We start from the raw sequence: 20,532 nt of genomic DNA on the forward strand, positions 1-20,532 counted from the left end.
ACCCTTCACCAAGGTCTAAGCTACGTCCTTGCTTCAGGTTTCTGATTGGCTAAGAAATAGATAAACATAGTAATTTTCCACACATATGCAGATAGACTGAAGCATATCTCCATCGATTATGCAGCTGACACTCGGACCCTAAAGTTAGGCACGTCGTGACCTTTCAAGTCGCAGATTTGGGTTGCTTGGCACCAACATGTCCAGAACAACAACTCAGTCAATCTCCAATAATGCCAGTGGTTCCTTAACCTGTAACCGTGAAGACTTAACACACACACACACCTACACACAGCTTTTCCAAGGTTGGATTTGGCCAGGCTCTAAGTATATACAGGAGAGTTTTCTCAAAACATCAAGATAATGCATTCTTTCTCTCAAGGAGAGCTACACTTTAGTCTAACTAAAGTAAGGTTTTAACAAAGAGATGGTCCCTTAAACTATAGACTTCATTGACCATAGTTGTCAGAGTGCCCTAGAAAAGCAGATGTATGTATTGACACATGTTGAAGACCTTTCTCAAACAAAACATCTTTCCATATTTCATTTCTTGAAGCCGGCTAAATGAGCAAGCACTGTTACTGCATTCAGATATCAAATACAGACATTAGAGAATACATGAAAAGAACATTTCAGTGATCACACTGGTAACTTATATAACAAAGGAAAATCTCACAAGCTTAGAGAAGTCATTCAACTCATGTGATATTTAGAAGGAAGAATATTGATTAATACCTTGATTATAATCACTCATTACATACGGTATACATTGAAGCAGAAGTGGATTCTGTAATGTTCTAGAAGTGCTGGTTTTAGAGTGGGTTTCTTAAGCAGTGGGATTATCCGAGCCTGTTTGAATACTGTGGGAAAGTGTTGAGGATATGAGTTAGTGCTGGAACAACTGATGAAGCAAAGGCTTAAAGGAGATGAGTGGAATAGGATCAAGCGGACAGGAAGTAGGGTGACAGGAAAGGATGATAACTATTGTAATGTTTTCCATATACAATATCCAAAACATATCCATTATAATTATTATTACTAATATTATTATCATCATTATTAACTTGTTTTTTTTTTTTTACTAAATACAATCCATATATATATATATGTATGTATGTGTATATATATATATATATATATATATATAATTTGTTATGATGTTTTAGGACGTAGAAAGCCAAACCCGGTTTTATGTTAGCTATGTTTTTGATGCATTAAACCTCAGATACTTATCATCAAACTGACCCTTATCTTGGATGAACATGTGTCCAGTTTTATAACAGATAACCCACATCCTGTCAAGCGAATCCAAAACTCCAGCAAAGACTTTCCCAGTCTTCAGGCTCTGAGATATTTCAAATGTTTCAATAATCTGAGAATTTGAAAAAGATTTCTCTGCAATTGCAGGTTTCTTTTATATTTCCGATGGAGACTCGTAAATGCATTATTATTGCGTCATGGAATAATGATGTTTTCTTATAAACGAGTTATCACTGGACGCAAAGCGCTGTGACATCATCCCTGATGCCGCTACAAGGTCGTTAACGCACATCACCTGTTAAAAGCGACACAATTTTGTACGTGCCACACATGTAAGAGATGTTTTAATGCGCCGAGGCCCATGCTGCATTAGGCCGGATCGAATTTAAGTGAGTGTGTGTGTATTTGTTTGCAGAGGAAGTCCGCTTTGTGGCAGATGATACCGTTCCACCTGAGCGCAGTCAATAAAGAAGACACTGATATTTGTTGAGCTTTTAACAGGCTTTTAAACCCTTGTTGTCTGCTGTTAAATGATTTCTGAAGATCTGCTGATAGGAGAGAAATACTTTGAAGTTTCCTCCAGTTTTCTAAGTCGCAAATGTGAAATATTTTGTAAAATGTCATAATTAGCTTTTTTTCCAAATCACTGCCACAAATTTAAAGATCTACTTCCGAGAATGGTTGTAAACAGGCTAAAAATGTCCCACAGCCTTTTACTGTTTCCATCTGTTTTCTGTGACGTATCTTGTCGGCTCCTTTATAGCAGGAGTCAGTGGCATCAGAAGGTTTAGCCCTGATTGGTCAACTGAAGTCATGCTGGTTCTGAGAATTGCTAATGCAAAATTAGCATCGTAATTACAGTAAGTGTCTGTCTCGAACACATGGACGTGACCTTTCACTCCTATACGATAAAAACCTTTTGTGAAATCTGTCGTGTTTTATAGCCCTTGACAGTGGAAAAGAGCACATTGCCCTTAGTAATCCTATGTTATCTTCAATGTTATATTATCTTGAATTTGAAACTGGAAATGGTTTCATCGGTTTGATTTCAACCCTTGATAAATGTTTAAGTCACTAATTTTAGTTGCAGTCGTAATGATTTATTCCATCGAAAACAATCTCATGAGAAAACCCACTTCTTGACACTTCTTAATTTTTATGGAATATTCCGGTTTATTAATAAATCATTAATAAAATTCATGTGCCCTCTTAATCTTTAATCAAAATAACTTCCTCTCCTTCTTGAAGTGACATCTCTGTTGACACGTTTACTGGCGCAAGGGCGGGGCAACCTGTCACTCACATGAAATCGACCAATAGCAAACCACAATCAATTCCCCATGGACAAAATCAAGCCCCGCCCTACATTTTTTCTTGTTCGCGAAGTGGCTTCACTCAGATATACGTCACAATAGGGAAGAAAAGACTTTCGCAACTTCTGTTTCATGCAAACTAGGCTATTTTACAATGTGGCGATTTCGTATAAATTTGCACAGTTATTTGGACGAAAACGTACTTGTTTTAGAAAAAAGTAAGCATGAAGCTCCACCCCTAAAGCTAACTATCAGCGGGGCATAAGCAGATCATATGAAAATGTATTGAATGGGATCGTACAAATTCATACAAATTAGTCACCAAATCAAAAAAGATGGCAAGATAGACAAGTGAGACTGCAAGAAAAAACGTTCAGAGAACATAATGTTTTCATAACCAAATGGGAACATTAGCGAAACATTCTTAGAACATATTTTTGTTTGCTGGGAAGCCTCTTTGAATTAAAGAATCTGTCAAAAGCATAATGCAAATGTTTCTGTATATAAGCTCTTTAGATACAAAAAATTGCCAGGAAATTCCTGTCTCTGAATTTCCCTGCACCTCCCTCCGGCTAGTTGTCCAACAGTTGTTCTGTGGCTTTAAATGAAGTGGCAACAATGTAAACAGCCATTGACTCTCGACAAACCACAACTACACAGTGCACGACTGCAATCCAGCATTGAGCACCACACCCAAAGGAAGCATATGCTTAGACACCAAAATAAATAAATACACTCTCTGACACTCTTTCAAAGAACACAGAAACGACCGCGGAATGGAAAATCAGTGCAGTACATCATGCTTAATGCCAAAAATAAGTGTTAGTCATATTTCTGAATCATAATATTTGGAAATAAATGTCTAATGTGGGAGGAAGTCCATTTTGACTTAAACTGTTTATAAAAAGTAGAAACATATGTGAGATCTAATTTCCAGTGTGGCCTACATGATTTTAAGAATTGCTTTTAAAGATTTAATGAGTTAAATTATGTTCAGATGTTTTTGGTGTAGTATTTGTGTTATCAAATCCTTAAATTGAATCGGGGAGTTAGATTTCATCATGGGGCATGTGGACGGCAGGTCTAACACACGCTTCATTTCCTTTCAAACAACTCGAGGGGGAAGTGTGCCTATGTCACCTCTCATATTATTTATTATTTGCTTTATCAATGACCATCATAAATGTAATGGTCTAAGTGTGCAAATATGGGCCCTGCTGTAAATCTGTCAGAAAACAGGCCTTTACAGTAGCCTATGTGCGAGGGAATGCCGGCTTTCTATAAGGTTACATATGGTTTATGGAGAAAATTATGCTATTTTTAGGTTTAAAAAAAAGTTATGCTAATGTATTCCCATCTGTGCTGATAGTTTATGAAATATTGTGTGAAATGTCATTGCCTATGGCCTCATTTTTATTCATTGCATTATCAAACATTGCTAATTACTATGCTTAACATAACATAATGTAAATGTCAGTGCTTCGATGGATAAACTAATTATATATTAATTTACGAAGCAGGGAAGTCCGATTCATTTAGCGAATCGTTTCGTTTGAGCGGTTTTCAATTAGCCTAATCGAATCAGAAGATCGATTCATGAGCCAGTCATTACTTAAATTATGAGTAGCCTAGTCTCTAATTTTACGTTTGTAAAATAATAGTTAATAGTTGTTAGTAGAACATTTTTATAACAAACAAGTAACACACAGTTACCAGTTGGTAAAGCAGCTTTTTTGGTCCTTGGTAGGCTAACTGGTCAATGATATAACCTAGCTCGAGGTTATGTAGCCTACCAAAACACAACTACACTTGAAAATTGAATAGCAGGGAATAGTATTTCGAACATAATACGACTGTTAATTATTAAACACATTAATTTTATCCAGTATTTTGTATGATCTTTTCGACCGAGTGATTAATGGTCATTAATGTGAATCGTTTCAAAAGAATGATTCATGAATTGTGAATCACTGATGAATATAGCATACGCTTCATCCTCACATGGTTCATCTAATCATGCAAATATAGAACATTTAAAAAAAAAACACATGTAAAACGATCTGTATTGCATGCAGGACACTGGAATGATGGCATGTTGTGAGGGAAAGTGAATTAAACTTGAGGAAACTTTTTTTCTTTAGTGCACAAAACGTCACACCAGTTTAATTACTCTGACATGCATTACGGAGAAATTACTGTCTCACTGATTAAGTAACCGCGTTTTAGAGGAATCCGAACTTTAATCTGTCACCACTTTATTGTTTCCTTAACAAGCAAAGTTGAGGTAATATTTAACACTCCTGCTCTGTTCGACTCTTGAGAGCGTCCGCGCGCGCAACAGAGACAGAATTGCGTTGGATAATAACGGAATTCTGAACCAAGACTCGCGCATTTCACTCTAAGATGGTCAGTAAGTGTTAAATAGTGCAAATATTGTGTGCACAGTTTGTAGATTGCGCTTTTAACTTCTAGAGAGTTGTGCGTAAAAGCGCATTTGGGGAGTAGCCTACCTATCATAAGGTGTTGTGTATGTTGTCCTGTATGATTCTAAAGCGTTTTTTATTTGGTTATTTTTGTCATGTTTTAGGATCTTAAAAAATGGCTTCTGGCAGCATTTGGGATCGTAGTGATCGTTGTCTTAATAGCTGTTCCAACTGCAATTTTCCTCAACGGTAGGTGATTTTAAATGGATAAATCCATCTGTGTTTATATACGTTTATAAATATGCCTTATGAAATCATGATTTCTGATTGATAGCTCTGTTGCTTCATGTTAAACTTGTATATGTCCAACTGTTAGTCATTCATTGATTATAAGTGTCACTCTTTCATGAAGTAATGTTATAGTTAGTTGGATGACTGGCTCCGGGAGTGTTTACATCCAGTGTTTTCAGAAGCTGAACGCTTTCCAGCGTTTATCTGGGACATTATCTTCCCTGAATTTGAACTTTGTACAGATAATGATTTTACTTTTTTATAATGCACAAACACACGTGTGTATTATACAACAAATTCTCTGAGAAAAGTCTCAATAAATAACATCTATCAAGATAGACAATCTATCTATCTATCTATCTATCTATCTATCTATCTATCTATCTATCTATCTGTCTGTCTGTCTGTCTGTCTACATGTCTATCTAACTATCTATCTGTCTGTCTGTGTGTCTACTTTATCATCCATCTATCTATTTATCTATCTATCTATCTATCTATCTATCTATCTATCTATCTGTCTATCTGTCTATCTATCTCTGTCTGTCTGTCTGTCTCTCTTTCTCTCTTACTTTCTCTCTTTCTCTCTCTCAGATGATAAAACTGAAAACCAGAGGACATTTACTCTAGAAGATTACTTCAACGGCACAGCGAGAACCAAGTCATACAACTTGCGCTGGGTCTCAGGTACTATGAGTTTTGGAAAATTTGCTCAATATTTATTTATATTGCAAATTTAGACATATTTATAAAATAAAATTTATACTGTGTCTGTACCATGGTACAGCGACGGTATCAAATGAGAATACTACAGTACTTTTAAATATACCATGTACCTTAGTACTTTTTTGTAAGTGCATGTATACTATGGTATTTACATAGTAACATGTCCAAAAAAACATAGTAATACCATGGTGCTTTATGTAAGTCAACGTCTGTAAGTGGATATTGACATTTTTTTTTTTTTTTTTTTTAACAATAATTTGTTACCTTTCTGCACAATTTATCATTCAGATGATGAATATCTTCACAAGACAGGAGAGGGCTCAGTGCTTCTGATCAACGCAACCACAGGAAATGGAAGTGAATTCGTGAACCAACAGATATTTGTAAGACATTTTGCATAGGCTATTAGAGCTTTTACCACACATTCCCTTTTCTAAATATAAAAACACAGTGGTGTTTTAGTTTGAATGGACAAATGTGAACCATGACGCACTAAAAGCAATCAGACTTGTGATTTCCGTTATGTCGATTTACAATTTTACTCTAAAATCACTATTTGTACACTTTGAAAGACATTTTTAAGCAACCACATATCATCTATCCAGAATACCCTAGCAAAGCACTGAAGACCACCCTAGCATCATGCCGGAGACTTTTACAGGGAAGCAGCAAAAAATTGGTTTTAATTTTTACACAGTATTTATTTATTTTTTGGGGCCGCTGTTCTCAGAACTGTAAATGTAAATGCACATTTGTATCTATTCTTTGAATGTACAACAGTTGTCTGTCTCTGGTGTTATCAGGCCCGTGTGGAAGCTTTCGATTACATGGTGTCAGCCGATCGAAAATATGTCTGTTTCCTGAGCAACTACACTAAGGTAATCAATGAAACGCTTTGATGAGTAATCAATTATTAATCATATCCCAATGTTGAATATTGGCTTTCTTCACCAGCTATGGAGACACTCGTACACCGCATCGTATTCCATCTACGACCTGGAAAAAGGGTTTGTTTACTTGTGTTTTTAAACATCTGGTCTGTTGAGCTAGCTAACTGTTTATGCTAACAAACTGCATGCTATGGATCTCTATACCTGTCATAACTTTGAACAATGATCACTTTGTATTTTTTGAAGATGTCTAACTTTCTCTTTATTTCAGGGATTTTATAAATACAGATATCCCACATGAAATCCAGTACCTAGCGTGGTCTCCGACCGGCCACAAACTAGTGAGTATCTTATCAGTCATGTACAAGTTGCTGTCATGTACATGTCGTAAAACCTTATCAATATCGTCTTCATTTCACTAGTTTATGCCATGTCATCGGTTGATAAAAGTTTGTTCTTTCTGTCTATGAAGAACTAGGTTCACTAGCATATGCTAATACATGCTTTGGTGCTAGCTAGCTAAAAATAGCAGCACAAACTAAATTTTTTACAATCGTTAAAACAGTGTAGCTTTTTCAGTAACAAGCTAATTCTTCCAACAAATACTGGTGTACTGATGTTTCAATACCGGTGTAACTAACTAGTAGCAATGCTGCTAATCTAAGCTAAATTTTTCCCAATTAGCTCTGTTGCATGACAAATATGTTTACACACAAAGCTTTTTTTGTGTGTGTGTGTGTTGTTGTTGTGAAACATTTAGTTGAAATACTGCAATTTATTAATACAAAAATTATCTAGCCCTTGTTCTCCACCCTTTGCAGACATAAAATATTTTTTTTTCTCTAATCCATGCAGGCATTTGTGTGGAAGAACGACGTATATGTGAAGGAATCTCCCAACTCCACATTTATCCGGGTCACCAATGACGGAGCCCACAACCTGATCCTCAATGGCATTCCTGACTGGGTGTATGAGGGTAAGAGATGCATATTTAATGAAGCGGATGGATGTTAACCAATCATAACGGAGGTCATTAACATATTGAAGACTTAAAGGAACAGTTCACCCAGAATTTATCCCCAATAAAAACACCATTAAGTGGTCTTGCATATCTGTTTTCTCTGTAGAGGAGATGTTCTCCACCAACTTTGCTTTGTGGTGGTCACCAAATGGGAGGTTTGTGGCGTACGCCAAATTTAACGACTCTCAAGTCCACAATATCGAGTACACATGGTATGGAGAGGGACAGTATCCAGATACGGTCTTCATACCTTACCCCAAGGTAAAATAATTTAAGTTTCACGGTGCAAAATGTGATGTTACACAATACTGTACACATTTTTGACATTTCCATTAATTAATTTCCAAGGCTGGAACCCCAAACCCAACTGTAAAACTTTTTGTGTTCGATTCAAACTCATCCACGGTCGAGGAAATCCAGGTCCCTAGTGATGTTGGTGCAGGGTAAGGAGTTTTGGATTGGTCCTTCATCTTCAGGCAGATATAATAATAATTTGACATAAAACTAGATGTTTTATCACAGAGAGCACTACCTGAGCACTGTTACGTGGGCCTCAGATGAGCGAATTGCAGTCCAGTGGCAGAAAAGAACACAGAACTATGTCAGTTTGAAGACGTACGACTTCAATGGTGGCACTTGGATTGAAAGTTCACTGGTATGACCAACTTCAGTCAGTGTTTTTTGAGGTTGAATAATAAATATTACAATAATAATAAAAGTGTAGCAACAAAAGTTTAGATTATCCTTTAATAAATCAACTGAATTTTTTCTTGTGTGTTTTTTCAACAGAACCAGATTATCACAAGCAGTACTGGTTGGGTTGGCCGGGTATGAACTATTTGATTACAAAATGTCATGTGATTTTGAATGCAATGTTTATGTCTCTTTGTTTGTGTTGTTTTTCGTAGTTCTCTCCAGATGAACCTGTCTTTCGGCCGGACGGCAACAGCTACTATCACATTTTAAGTAACGAGGAGCAATTTAAGCATCTTGTTTATTTAAATGGAGTGAGTTTACAAGCTATAGATTACATACATTTATGTAATGTATTAATTAATACATTAATACACTTTACATTTAATTTGACATATATATTTACATTTTATTTATTTCGTTATTGCGTTACTATGTTTCGAATATTTACATTTAGAATATTTAAAAATGTTATTGCATTTTTTTCGATTTTAGTCTTTTTTACTTAAAAAATATATATAATCCAATATTGTTTTCTAGATGCAAAAAACTTTTCTGACTAACGGAAAATGGGAGGTCATTAGCATTCTTAAAGTCACAAGCAATGCCGTGTAAGTTACTTTACTAGAAACGTCTTTCATTGAGTGTCCGGTTTCTTTTCTCAACTCTTTTCTCTGTTCTCGACAGATACTATGTAAGTAACGAACACAATGCGAGTCCAGGCCAAAGGAACGTTTACAAGTGAGTGCTATGGTCTGAAATCAATCAGGCATTTTTATTGTTGAAAAATTAAATAAAATGTTGTTTTTTTTCTTTCTGCAGAATCACCATAAATGGTGGTGCTCATTCAGGGAGGGAGTGTCTGACCTGTACTCTCAATGTGGACCGGTGCAAATATAACTCTGCTCTCTTTAGCGCTGAAGGAACCTATTACTACATGAGCTGTTCTGGTACGTCACGTATATTCATTGTTTAGGTCATTCCACTTCTCTATATGCAAAGTACATAAAGCACATATAAAATCAATGAAACGTTCCCAAGTCCTGTTATTTGTTTGTTTCCGAAGGGCCTGGACTGCCTCTGTATACACTGAGAAACAGCCGAGATGGAACAGGTAGGGCTAAGCATTCAAAACAACTGTTTCATTGGTGCCATTAGCAGTTACTTAGCGCACAGATTAGCGGTTAGCGGTTAGCGTAAATGGGTTCATATTCCATTTACTCTACAACATTTTTCAATCCCATCCCCGCCAATTCTACGTACCGTGTCATGTCCTCTTCAAAAATAAAATAAAAATGTATTTATTTCTTCATTTATTTATATTTTCATATATTATTTTTTACGCATGTCTAGAAATTCTGGAAAATTGCTTTTCTAAATGATCTTTATTCGGGATGCACAATATGTTGTGACCATATCGGTTATCGGACTTTTAAATTGATCGTTATCAGATGACATTTAGATGGATTCTCTGTATTTATGAATTTATTACATCATTTTAAAAACTTTTTTTTTTTTTTTTACAAAATAGGATCAATTTATAATATGATTTATTGGTTATCGGCCAATAAATGATCAGCTTCAGGTAGAATTTCAATATCTCTGCATTACTAATTGTTTTAATTCCTGGTACTGATAAAAGAGCCGTTCACACCAAGGACGTTAACTATAACAATTAATTATGATAAAGATATAGTTGTAAAAATCGTTCTAAATATAAAAGAATAGTAGAGACCACACCACAAATATAATGATAATGGCGCAAAGGAATGATTCATTGGAATCACTTTAAAAAAAAAAAAAAATTCCAGGAGAAGAACGATAATTATATATATATATCATTTAAACAGCCAGATGTCAAATCTGCAGTGCGCGCTTAAAATAAACAGAACGATATCGTCCGCTGGTGTGGGTGCTAATATAGTTATCTGTATAGTTAGCATTCTTGGAGTGAACGGGCCTTAATTCATTTCTTAAAAAATTTTTAGACGTGAGAGTTTTTGAAGACAACAGAGATTTGGAAAATACCCTGCAGAGCATCGCAATGCCGTCGGTTATGCACGGCACGCTGAAGATCGGAGAGTTTGGTAAGGCTAAATCTGCAGGATAACTTAAAATATGTTTGTTCTAAATCCTAATCTTATGTTTCCCCCCCCCCTCAGACCTTTGGTACCAGATGATTCTGCCTCCCAAATTCGACAAATCCAAAAAATATCCTCTGCTTATTGACGTGTAAGCTAGCTGCATTTTTTTGTGATCTGATTGTGAACTCTGATCTGGTTTGGATGGACACTGCAGTCTTGATTCTTTCATATCCTGTAGATATGCGGGCCCCTGCAGTCAGAAGTCAGATTTCCGGTTCAGGGTGGGATGGTCCACATACTTGGCCAGCACGGAGAAAGTGATCGTGGCCAGTTTTGATGGTAGAGGAAGTGGTTACCAAGGAGACAAAATCATGCATGCCCTCTACAAACGACTTGGCACTTATGAAGTCGAGGATCAGATAACGGCTGCAAGGTACAAATATGTGTCCACATTGCTCTCAATTGAATAAGTTTTGATGTTATTTGTGCTCCAGACATGAATGATTCATCCAACGATGTGTCTTGTTGCGTAGAGGTCAGCTGTTACTTTACTAGGCAATCTGACATACAATGTTCAACTGGCGGATGTTAAAATGAAGAAAAAATCTCATAGACTTTGAAGGATCCATATCTAGACTCTTTTAACTTGATCCAGTAGGCAACCACCCAGATCACCTTGGAAACTTCTTAGCAACACCCTAGCAACCATCCAGATCACCCTGGAAACTACTTAGCAACCACCTAGAACACCCTATAAAACACTCGCAACCCAGTAATGCCCTAACAACCACCTAGAACACCTCAGAAATTACTTATACTACTAACCACCCAAAACAGCCTGCAAACCACTAACAATGCCCAAGTGACCACCCAAATCACCCTAGCAACACTCTAGCAACCACTTAAGTCACCTTAGAAATGTCCTAGCAGACATCATTTATCAACACCCTAGCAACCACCTAGAACACCTCAGAAACCACTTGCCAACATACTAGTAACCACCCAGAACACCCTGGAAATATAACATCATACTTGTGATTACCCTAGCAAAGTCCTAGCAACCACCATGAACACATTGAAAACCACTGGTGGGTGGTGGGCGCAATGGATAAGACACATGCCTTTGGTGTGAGAGACCCGGGTTCGAATCCACTGTGAGACACCAATGTGTCCCTGAGCAAGACACTTAATCCCTAGTTGCTCCAGAGGCGTGCGACCTCTGACATGTATAGCAATTGTAAGTCGCTTTGGATAAAAGCGTCAGCTAAATGAATAAATGTAAATGTAAATGTAAATGCACTAATCAACGCTCAAGCAACAACCCAGAACACCCTGAAAACCATGTAGCAACACCCTAACAGCCACTCAAATCATCCTACAAACCTGGCAATGTCCTTGCAACTACATGCATAGCAACATACTTAGCAACATACTACCAACCATCTGGAGCACCTTGCAACTTAATCAGCAACTGCCTACCCAGAACACCCTGGAAACCATATAGCAATGCCCTAGCATCCACACGAAACATCTAGCATCATCCTAGCAACTTAGCAGTGTCTTAACAACCACCTAAAAACCCTGAAAACCAATTAATAATGCCCTAGAAACCCTATAGCAATGCCCACCTTGAACACCTAGAATCATCCTAGCAACAGTGTCTTAGCAACCACCTAAAAAACCAAACCCTGGAAAAGAATGAATAGTGCCCTAGCAACTACCCAGAACACCTCAGCAACCAATTAGCAACATTCTAGAAACCATTCAGAACACCCTGGAATCCACCTAGCAACACCCCAACAATCATGCAAATTGACGTAGCAACTGCTCAGAACACCTCAGAAACTACTTAGAAACATCCTACTAACTACCCAGAACCGCCTAGTGACACCCTAGCAACCACCTTACAACTTTACAATGCCCTAGCAACCACCTATAACACCCTGGAAACCATCTAGCAATGCAGTGTCCTAAGAACCTCTTAGAAGACCCTAGCAACCACCTAGCAATGCTCTAATATCTCTACAATAAACATTTTTTTAGTAAGATGAGATATATTAGCAAAATTTCACTCTTATTTTAATCATATATTACATTTAATATAATTTACATTTGCAGTTAAATGATTAAAAATGACATGCTGATTTTGTTCATTCATCTTCAGACAGTTTATCGACATGGGCTTCATAGATAAAAACAAGGTTGCCATCTGGGGATGGGTAAGTTTAATTACCAGAAATTTAATATCATGAACCTAACAACGTTTTTTTTGAGAGATGTTTTGATTGAAAATAGTTCTTGTTTTATGTTTCGTTAAAATTAATGGCACTTGTTTTGATATTTTGTTACATAATGCAAATGCTTTTGGACCACTATATGTGTAATCCTGTGTTTGCGATACAGTCTTACGGTGGTTACGTCACTTCGATGGTCCTGGGAGCCGGGAGTGGAGTGTTTAAATGCGGTATGGCTGTCGCTCCGGTGTCTAAATGGGAATATTATGGTATGTAGCAGTAAATAACCTAATCACAATGTGCTTTCAACTTTTTCACCCCAAATTCATTGATATCATGTGATAAGACGGTTGTACTGTAACTTCTACCAGACTCGATTTACACTGAGAGGTACATGCTCACGCCGGCGGAGAATCAGGCCTTTTATGACGTAAGTTACACTCTTAAATTCTACAACTGTCTGATTAAATCTGTGGTTTTCCCATGATGACGTCGCAGAGATCCGTGAGTCAGTCCTAAAATAACTCACGAGAGGAAAGCACAAGAGCTGCGTCACAGAGGATTTATGTTATTATTCTTGCAGAATTCCACAGTGACGGGAAGAGCCAAGAACTTTAAATCAGTCCAGTACCTCCTGGTGCACGGCACCGCTGACGGTGAGATACGACCCATCTCTCTCTCTCTCTCTCTCTCTCTCTCTCTCTCTCTCTCTCTCTCTCTCACACATCTGGTTTCTGCAACTGAGCAATTTCAAAACTTAATTTAATGAAAATGAAGTGAAAACTAGTGTTGTCAAATAGATTAATAACGATTAATCGTATCTAACATAATTTTTATATATATATATATATATATATATATAGTACATATATTACATATACACACATACAGTGCAATGCATAAGTTTATACACCCATGCTAAAGTTGACTAAAAAGAGGAATAAAAAATCATATTTTGGAAATTGAACTTAATGCCTTAATTTAAAAAATTAGGAAAAATCCAACCTTTTAGGACACCAATTTTCTTTGTGAATGAATAATGTATCGTAAATAAATAAATGTTCTTCCTTAAAATACATGGTGCATAAGTGTGTACACCCCTATGTTAAATTCCCATAGAGGCAGGCAGATTTTTATTTTTAAGTATTTTTTTTAAATTAATTTTTAGGATACTATGCATCCTGATAAAGTTCCCTTGGCCTTTGGAATTAAAATAGCCCCACATCATCACATAGCATTCACCATACCTAGAGATTGGCATGGTTTTATTTCAGTTAGCCTAAAAGCTAGTTTGATTTGCATTGAGAGCAATGCAAATCAAACTAGCTTTTAGGCTAACTGAAATTTTAATTCCAAAGGCCAAGGGAACTTTATCAGGATGCATAGTATCCTAAAAATTAATAATAATAAAAATACTTAAAAATAAAAATCTGCCTGCCTCTATGGGAATTTAACATAGGGGTGTACACACTTATGCACCATGTATTTTAAGGAAGAACATTTATTTATTTACGATACATTATTCATTCACAAAGAAAATTGGTGTCCTAAAAGGTTGGATTTTTCCTAATTTTTTAAATTAAGGCATTAAGTTCAATTTCCAAAATATGATTTTTTATTCCTCTTTTTAGTCAACTTTAGCATGGGTGTATAAACTTATGCATTGCACTGTATATATATATATATATATATATATATATATATATATACATATACACACACACACAAAAACTTTCATGTTAGATGTGATTAATCGTGATTAATCGATTTGATTTTTCCCCGTGCTTTTCTATTTCTGTTTTTAGATAATGTTCACTTCCAACAAGCTGCTCAGATATCTAAAGCGCTCGTGGATGAAGACGTGGACTTTGATGCAATGGTAATTCATGCAAATTTGTTCTAATAAGTTATAGCATATAACGAGTATATATATATATATATATATATATATATATATATATATATATATATATATATATATATATATATATATATATATATATATAATTGAATTTACAATACAATTAATCCGAATATTTAGTTGTATAATGTATTATTTATTTATTATTAAGGTATAAATATGCTCACTAACACTGCAAAACATTTTAAAAGAATTAGTAAATATTGTTTAAAATGGTTCTAGATGCTTATATATAATATATGGTGTTCTGTTGTGTGTCTCTGTCAGTGGTACACTGATGACGACCACGGTCTCGGATCGGCCAGTCAACACTTGTACATTCACATGAGTCACTTTCTGAAAAACTGCTTTGCTTGAAGTTGTGCAACTTTCCACCCAGAAGCCACGGCACTGAATCTGCGTTACTTCCAGACCACTTCAAACTCTTAAACGCGCGTGTGACCCCCGATGAGCAGCCGCTGAATCCTTCTGTACTGTGCTGCAATAACAGACTCCGTTTATTCATGTTTATCACTTTCAAATGAGTCATGATTTAATCTTTAGTTGTACATCAGATAAAGCAAATACATACATACTGGATAAACATGAAGCTTGATGATCTAGCTAAAGAAGGAAAAAATATGAAAATATTTTTTGATTATTATAATTAATATTATTTTAATCACTTTTGTATGCTGGGGAGAGCAATGTTGTGTATTTTCCATGTCAAGTTCATCGCCACCTGTTAGTTTAATGTAAAGAACACAAAGAAAGTAATACAAGATATGAATTTAATATTTCGATCATTCAATTCAAAAAGAGAAATACATTTTTAAAAAGTATTTTCACACTTCAAGTCATTTGTCATAAAGCTTTGTCGAGTATCAAGTAATCTCGTGAGTTTTTAGGTAAATATTTATTTCATGTGCCTTTAAATTATAAGCCATAATTTGTATGAATTTACTATATCAGAGATAGTTTCGATCTTTAATAAATTTTATAAATGCACTCAATTGTTTGTGACTCATTTACAAGTTTACACATTATATATTCATATTCAAGAGTTTTAAGCATATTCAATATTTTTTTCAATCGTACAAAAAGCCATAATTTTTCATAACTTAAACTTGTTAAACTAGTACTTTTGTTATCCTGATTTTATTTAATTTATTTAATTAATGTATTATTAATAAATAAAATGGATATTTAAGTTATTAATAAAATGAAATTATGTATAATAGTATATCATTGAGATTCATATTTTGAATTAGTTTTTTTATTTTACTGTTTTTAAGTTTAATTTTATTTAAGGTTTTAGTGCATGTTTTTGACATTTAGTTTTTTTTCATATGTAAAAGAAAAACAGTTTTAGTTATTTTAGATCAAGTTAAACTAAATAAAAATGAGAAATACTGCCTTGGCAATTAGCTCAAATAAAATAAGTTTCCATTTTTGCATATTGTATTTTATTTCAGTTAACGTTCATTTTAATGAAAATGATTTTCATGGTTTTGCTTTTAGTTTTAGTTTTAGTTAAATATAACCCTGATGTAGTTTCAACCAAATCAATAAGTTGTTGATTAAAAACAACAAATATGACACTGATTCCATTAATCAAATGCACACAAGCACCTCAAAATGCATTCTGGGAATTTTTGTATATTCAGCAAACCAAAACATTTTCAATGACATCTTAAAATGGCATCAAAATGATCGGTGTCACTCAAATCACACTGATTTTGTGTGCAAAGCATCCTGGGTAGGACATAAAAATCATGTACAACTAAGGTATAACAGACGAAAAATGGGTTTGTCACGTTCTCCGTGAACCCTTTGTGCCAGAGTATCCGTCTGCCCTCTTGATTTTCTCCGACAGTAGCACTCGGCGCGTTATTTTTTTCTTGGTTTATTTGCGAAAGCTGTCTGACACCTCGAGGACAGCTCTTATCTGGAGGTACTTTGGCACATCTCTCTCTTTAAACAAACACAAGCGGATTCATCCAGAGCGGGTAATGGACTGACACTAATGGATTTCAACGCGCACACACGCGTGTGTGTGGGCTGCCGAGACGGGCCGGCCCTCCTGGACCGACTATATAAGACCCAGAAGTTTGGGAAGAGGCCACAAAACCAACAGCAGAAGAGCCAGGAGAAGATCTGTGCTTGAGGAGCAAACTCATCTCATCTCATCTCATCCATCCATCCATCGGTAAGTTGAGCATCTCTTCAAGGACTCCATTGACCTCTTGTAGATGTTTGGTTGGTTTCAAATGGAGTTATCTTTCTCATTTTGACAGGGCGTGTGTTCAACTCTAAAGAAGCTGTGAAAATGAAAGGCGTCCAATATCTCGCTGGTCTTCTTCTGCTCCTCTTTGTTCAAAACAGCATGTGCGTCCCACTACAAGATGACAGCACAAGGTCAGAGGAATCTTTTATGTCATTTCCGAGCAGTAAATAACGAAAAAAAATTGTTTTAAGGTAATTTACTTGTATACTTAGTGCTTGATCAGTTTGGTAGTTTGAAAACAGCTCTGCATTTTCACTTTATAACTGTTTGGGGAGTTTTCAGTTGGAAATGTGTCCATGGTTTTGCGATGTTCACGGTTTAACACTGGTTTTTCTTCTGGTGGCGCAGCACAGAGACAGCAGAGAGTCTTGTGCCGAGGGCTCAGGGCTTCACGAGCGTAAAGAGGCATTCTGAGGGGACGTTCTCCAACGACTACAGCAAGTACCTGGAGACCAGGAGGGCACAAGACTTTGTGCAGTGGCTCATGGACTCAAAGAGAAACGGGTAGGCACGATTACAGTGTAATACTGTTCATAGATTTCTGTAATAAATCAACAACAACTTTATTCAACATTTGGTGTAAAAGAAGTACTGAAGTATGACGAAAATTACAAATCAAATTGAGAAAATTTTGAAAACATGAAAATTGTAAGAACAAATAAGAACAAAACATAAACATTATATATATAATTTTATATATACTATATAAGAAAAATATACTATGTATATTGGAATATACTGTATATGGAAACTTAAAAAATGTTCTCAAATGTATACAATGTATTTATAGTATTATTCTTAAAAATTATATATTATATATATATACACATGTTATAAAGTTATAATAAACAAAATATATATATATATATATATATATATATATATATATAAAGATATAAAGATTGTATATTTTAAGCTTATGTATATTATATTTTTATGTTTTGTGTTTTATATATAATATCATAAAACTAAAACACTATAATATGATAAGCAATTATATGAATAATATACAGTAGTCAACATTTGAAGTGGATCAAACCTTTCATCAAGGTATTCATGCATTTTGAACAATACCCGTTCTTGTCTTAGGACAACTTCGATGAACTTTTTTGATCCACTATTTTAATATTAAAATAATATATGTATATAAAATAATACGAAAAAAACGAATATAATATAGAACACCATAAAATAATATAATAAAACTAGAAGCTTGTGAACAAACTATAAAATAAAAATGTCCATTATATGTTGAAATACATTGCATATGAAAACTTAAGATATGTTGTCTTTTTCACATATATAATTGATTACAAAAATACAATATATATACATATATATATATATATATATATATATATTTGATAATATATCAAATAAAACTATATAATGTCATTAACATTTATATAACCAATTATATTATTATATGAAAAAAATACATGAAATATATAATACAAAATGTGATAATATTATATTATATTTTAAGGCATAACACTAACCGACTTCTTCTAAGCTAACTCAAAATCAAACATTTAATCAATGATTACTCACTTAAACTCCCCCCCCCAGTGGTCCGTCCAAACGTCACGCTGAGGGAACCTACACCAGTGACATCAGCTCTTACCTGCAGGACCAAGCGGCCCAGAACTTCGTGGCCTGGCTCAAGTCTGGACAGCCCAAGCAAGAGTAGGCTTCCACGCTTCTAGTCCCTCCTTCAGTGCCTTACAGTGTGAAAGTGATGGAAATAAAGAAAAAGAGAGTGTGTGCGAGAGAGCAAAATAGCTGAAACGCCCGCTTCATCATGCCTTCTTCTCCCCAACATCTGTCTCTTTTCTACTGCGACTCTGTCCATCCTCACTGTCAAATGCTAATGCTAATAAATAGCGCTGAAACCAAGCTGTTTGCTTCTGGTTATCTTTCTCTGCTAATGTCTTCTTCTGTTTCTGGTTCTGCTGTGCTAATCAAATAAATACTGACTGCAAAGATGCTAATTATAACCAAACTTCGCATAACTAATACTACAAATAAACTGATTTTCAAGGAACATGCTAAAGCAAAAAGCTAAACTCACTGCAGGCCGCAAGCTAACCTGCTAAACTGTGCTTAACTCACTGCAGGCCGCAAGCTAACCTGCTAAACTGTGCTTAACTTAATGCAGGCCGCAAGCTAACCTGCTAAACTGTGCTTAACTTAATGCAGGCCGCAAGCTAACCTGCTAAACTGCTTAACTCAATGCAGACCACAAGCTAACCTGCTAAACTCAATGCAGGCGTCAAGCTGACCTACTAGACTCTGCTTAACTCACTGCAGGCCACAAGCTAAACTGCTTAACTCAATGCAGACCACAAGCTAACCTGCTGAACTGTGCTTAACTCACTGCAGGCCACAAGCTGACCTACTAGACTCTGCTTAACTCAATGCAGACCACAAGCTAACCTGCTGAACTGTGCTTAACTCAATGCAGGCCGCAAGCTAACTGCTAACTGTGAACTCATAATTCACTGGTTTAAACTTTGAATAAGTGTCATTTGCACATGCTCACAAGTTGTTGTATCGCATATGCGCAGTGTTGGGATCAACAGAGGCACAAATTTGGGCCGCAGGCGGCATGTAGACGGCAGTTTCACCAGTGACGTCAACAAGGTCTTGGACAGCATCGCTGCTAAGGAGTATTTACAATGGGTGATGAACTCTAAGACATCAGGGACAAGGTAAAGTCCTCTCTGAAGTGGCTAAAACACTGATAAGATAAAGACATATGACATTTTTTAATGATAATCAGTGCAAGAACAAAATATGGGTCTATTATGATGTGATTATTTTCTTTTCTAGTGGGAAACGTGGCGGGACTCAATGAAGAACTGTTGGGCTTCCCTTGCGAGAGCTTAAATTTGGATCCTGAAGGGGGTTCGATCATCAAAATGAATGAAAGCCATATCTTTTAAAGGCAAAACGGATACAACTCTTGAAATCAAAAGCCATATTAATATTTTATTTTTTAACTTTGAGCACTGTGGTTATTATTTATTTTCCCTAGTGTTGAAGAACATCATGTTAGTTATAACAAAAACAAAAAAATGAAATATTTTTCTATAGTTTTGAACTATTTTCTATGTGTGCGATAAAAACAAACTCAGGTGAATGCACTAAACACTCAGGTAAAAAGTGACAATTTACGTGTGCCACCACTGTATCAAAGTACCATGGTAAATGGTGTTTTGCTCTGCAAAATAAACATTTTCATATTCCACCCAAGCCTGTTGTTTTCCTGCTTGAACACATGTGCATTTAGCGCCACCTAATGGATATCTGTAGCAATACACTTGTTTGCGGATTCGGTTTATTAAAAGTGCAAAGCCATTTACAGCATGTTTATTTTTTAAAGTTATAATTAAACAATAGTTAAATTTCTGA

At 35.6% G+C, this 20,532-nt stretch overlaps 2 protein-coding genes across 2 annotated transcripts; both read left to right on the forward strand.

Moving 5' to 3' along the window:
• The first annotated feature begins 4,634 nt into the window (after positions 1-4,634).
• Positions 4,635-15,839, forward strand: dpp4 (dipeptidyl-peptidase 4). The gene is made up of 26 exons (XM_084116753.1): positions 4,635-4,976; positions 5,158-5,242; positions 5,878-5,970; positions 6,298-6,392; positions 6,813-6,887; positions 6,964-7,016; positions 7,171-7,240; positions 7,755-7,875; positions 8,027-8,181; positions 8,269-8,363; positions 8,443-8,575; positions 8,710-8,748; positions 8,829-8,927; positions 9,154-9,224; positions 9,301-9,354; positions 9,436-9,563; positions 9,680-9,727; positions 10,602-10,700; positions 10,776-10,845; positions 10,936-11,130; positions 12,862-12,916; positions 13,101-13,200; positions 13,303-13,361; positions 13,515-13,587; positions 14,737-14,810; positions 15,120-15,839. The coding sequence occupies exons 1-26, from the start codon at positions 4,974-4,976 to the stop codon at positions 15,207-15,209; spliced, it is 2,232 nt and encodes a 743-aa protein (XP_083972879.1). The 5' UTR covers positions 4,635-4,973; the 3' UTR covers positions 15,210-15,839.
• A 371-nt stretch (positions 15,840-16,210) lies between these two features.
• On the forward strand, positions 16,211-20,368 carry gcga (glucagon a). The gene is made up of 6 exons (XM_084118009.1): positions 16,211-17,040; positions 17,129-17,249; positions 17,467-17,622; positions 18,688-18,804; positions 19,686-19,829; positions 19,951-20,368. The coding sequence occupies exons 2-6, from the start codon at positions 17,161-17,163 to the stop codon at positions 19,973-19,975; spliced, it is 531 nt and encodes a 176-aa protein (XP_083974135.1). The 5' UTR covers positions 16,211-17,040; positions 17,129-17,160; the 3' UTR covers positions 19,976-20,368.
• Positions 20,369-20,532: the final 164 nt, after the last annotated feature.

Source organism: Abramis brama, assembly GCF_963993115.1.
Source record: "Abramis brama genome assembly, chromosome: 6".
Lineage (NCBI taxonomy): Eukaryota > Metazoa > Chordata > Actinopteri > Cypriniformes > Leuciscidae > Abramis > Abramis brama.

What these genes read in the sequence shown, in the direction of transcription:
- dpp4 (XM_084116753.1), top strand. An exon ending in CAACTTGCGCTGGGTCTCAG is followed by an intron (nt 5,971 to 6,297) that starts GTACTATGAGTT and finishes TTTATCATTCAG; the next exon opens with ATGATGAATATCTTCACAAG. An exon ending in GGCCAAAGGAACGTTTACAA is followed by an intron (nt 9,355 to 9,435) that starts GTGAGTGCTATG and finishes TTCTTTCTGCAG; the next exon opens with AATCACCATAAATGGTGGTG.
- gcga (XM_084118009.1), top strand. Translation starts at nt 17,161, where the DNA reads ATGAAAGGCGTCCAATATCTCGCTGGTCTTCTTCTGCTCCTCTTTGTT. An exon ending in CTACAAGATGACAGCACAAG is followed by an intron (nt 17,250 to 17,466) that starts GTCAGAGGAATC and finishes CTGGTGGCGCAG; the next exon opens with CACAGAGACAGCAGAGAGTC. An exon ending in ATGGACTCAAAGAGAAACGG is followed by an intron (nt 17,623 to 18,687) that starts GTAGGCACGATT and finishes TCCCCCCCCCAG; the next exon opens with TGGTCCGTCCAAACGTCACG.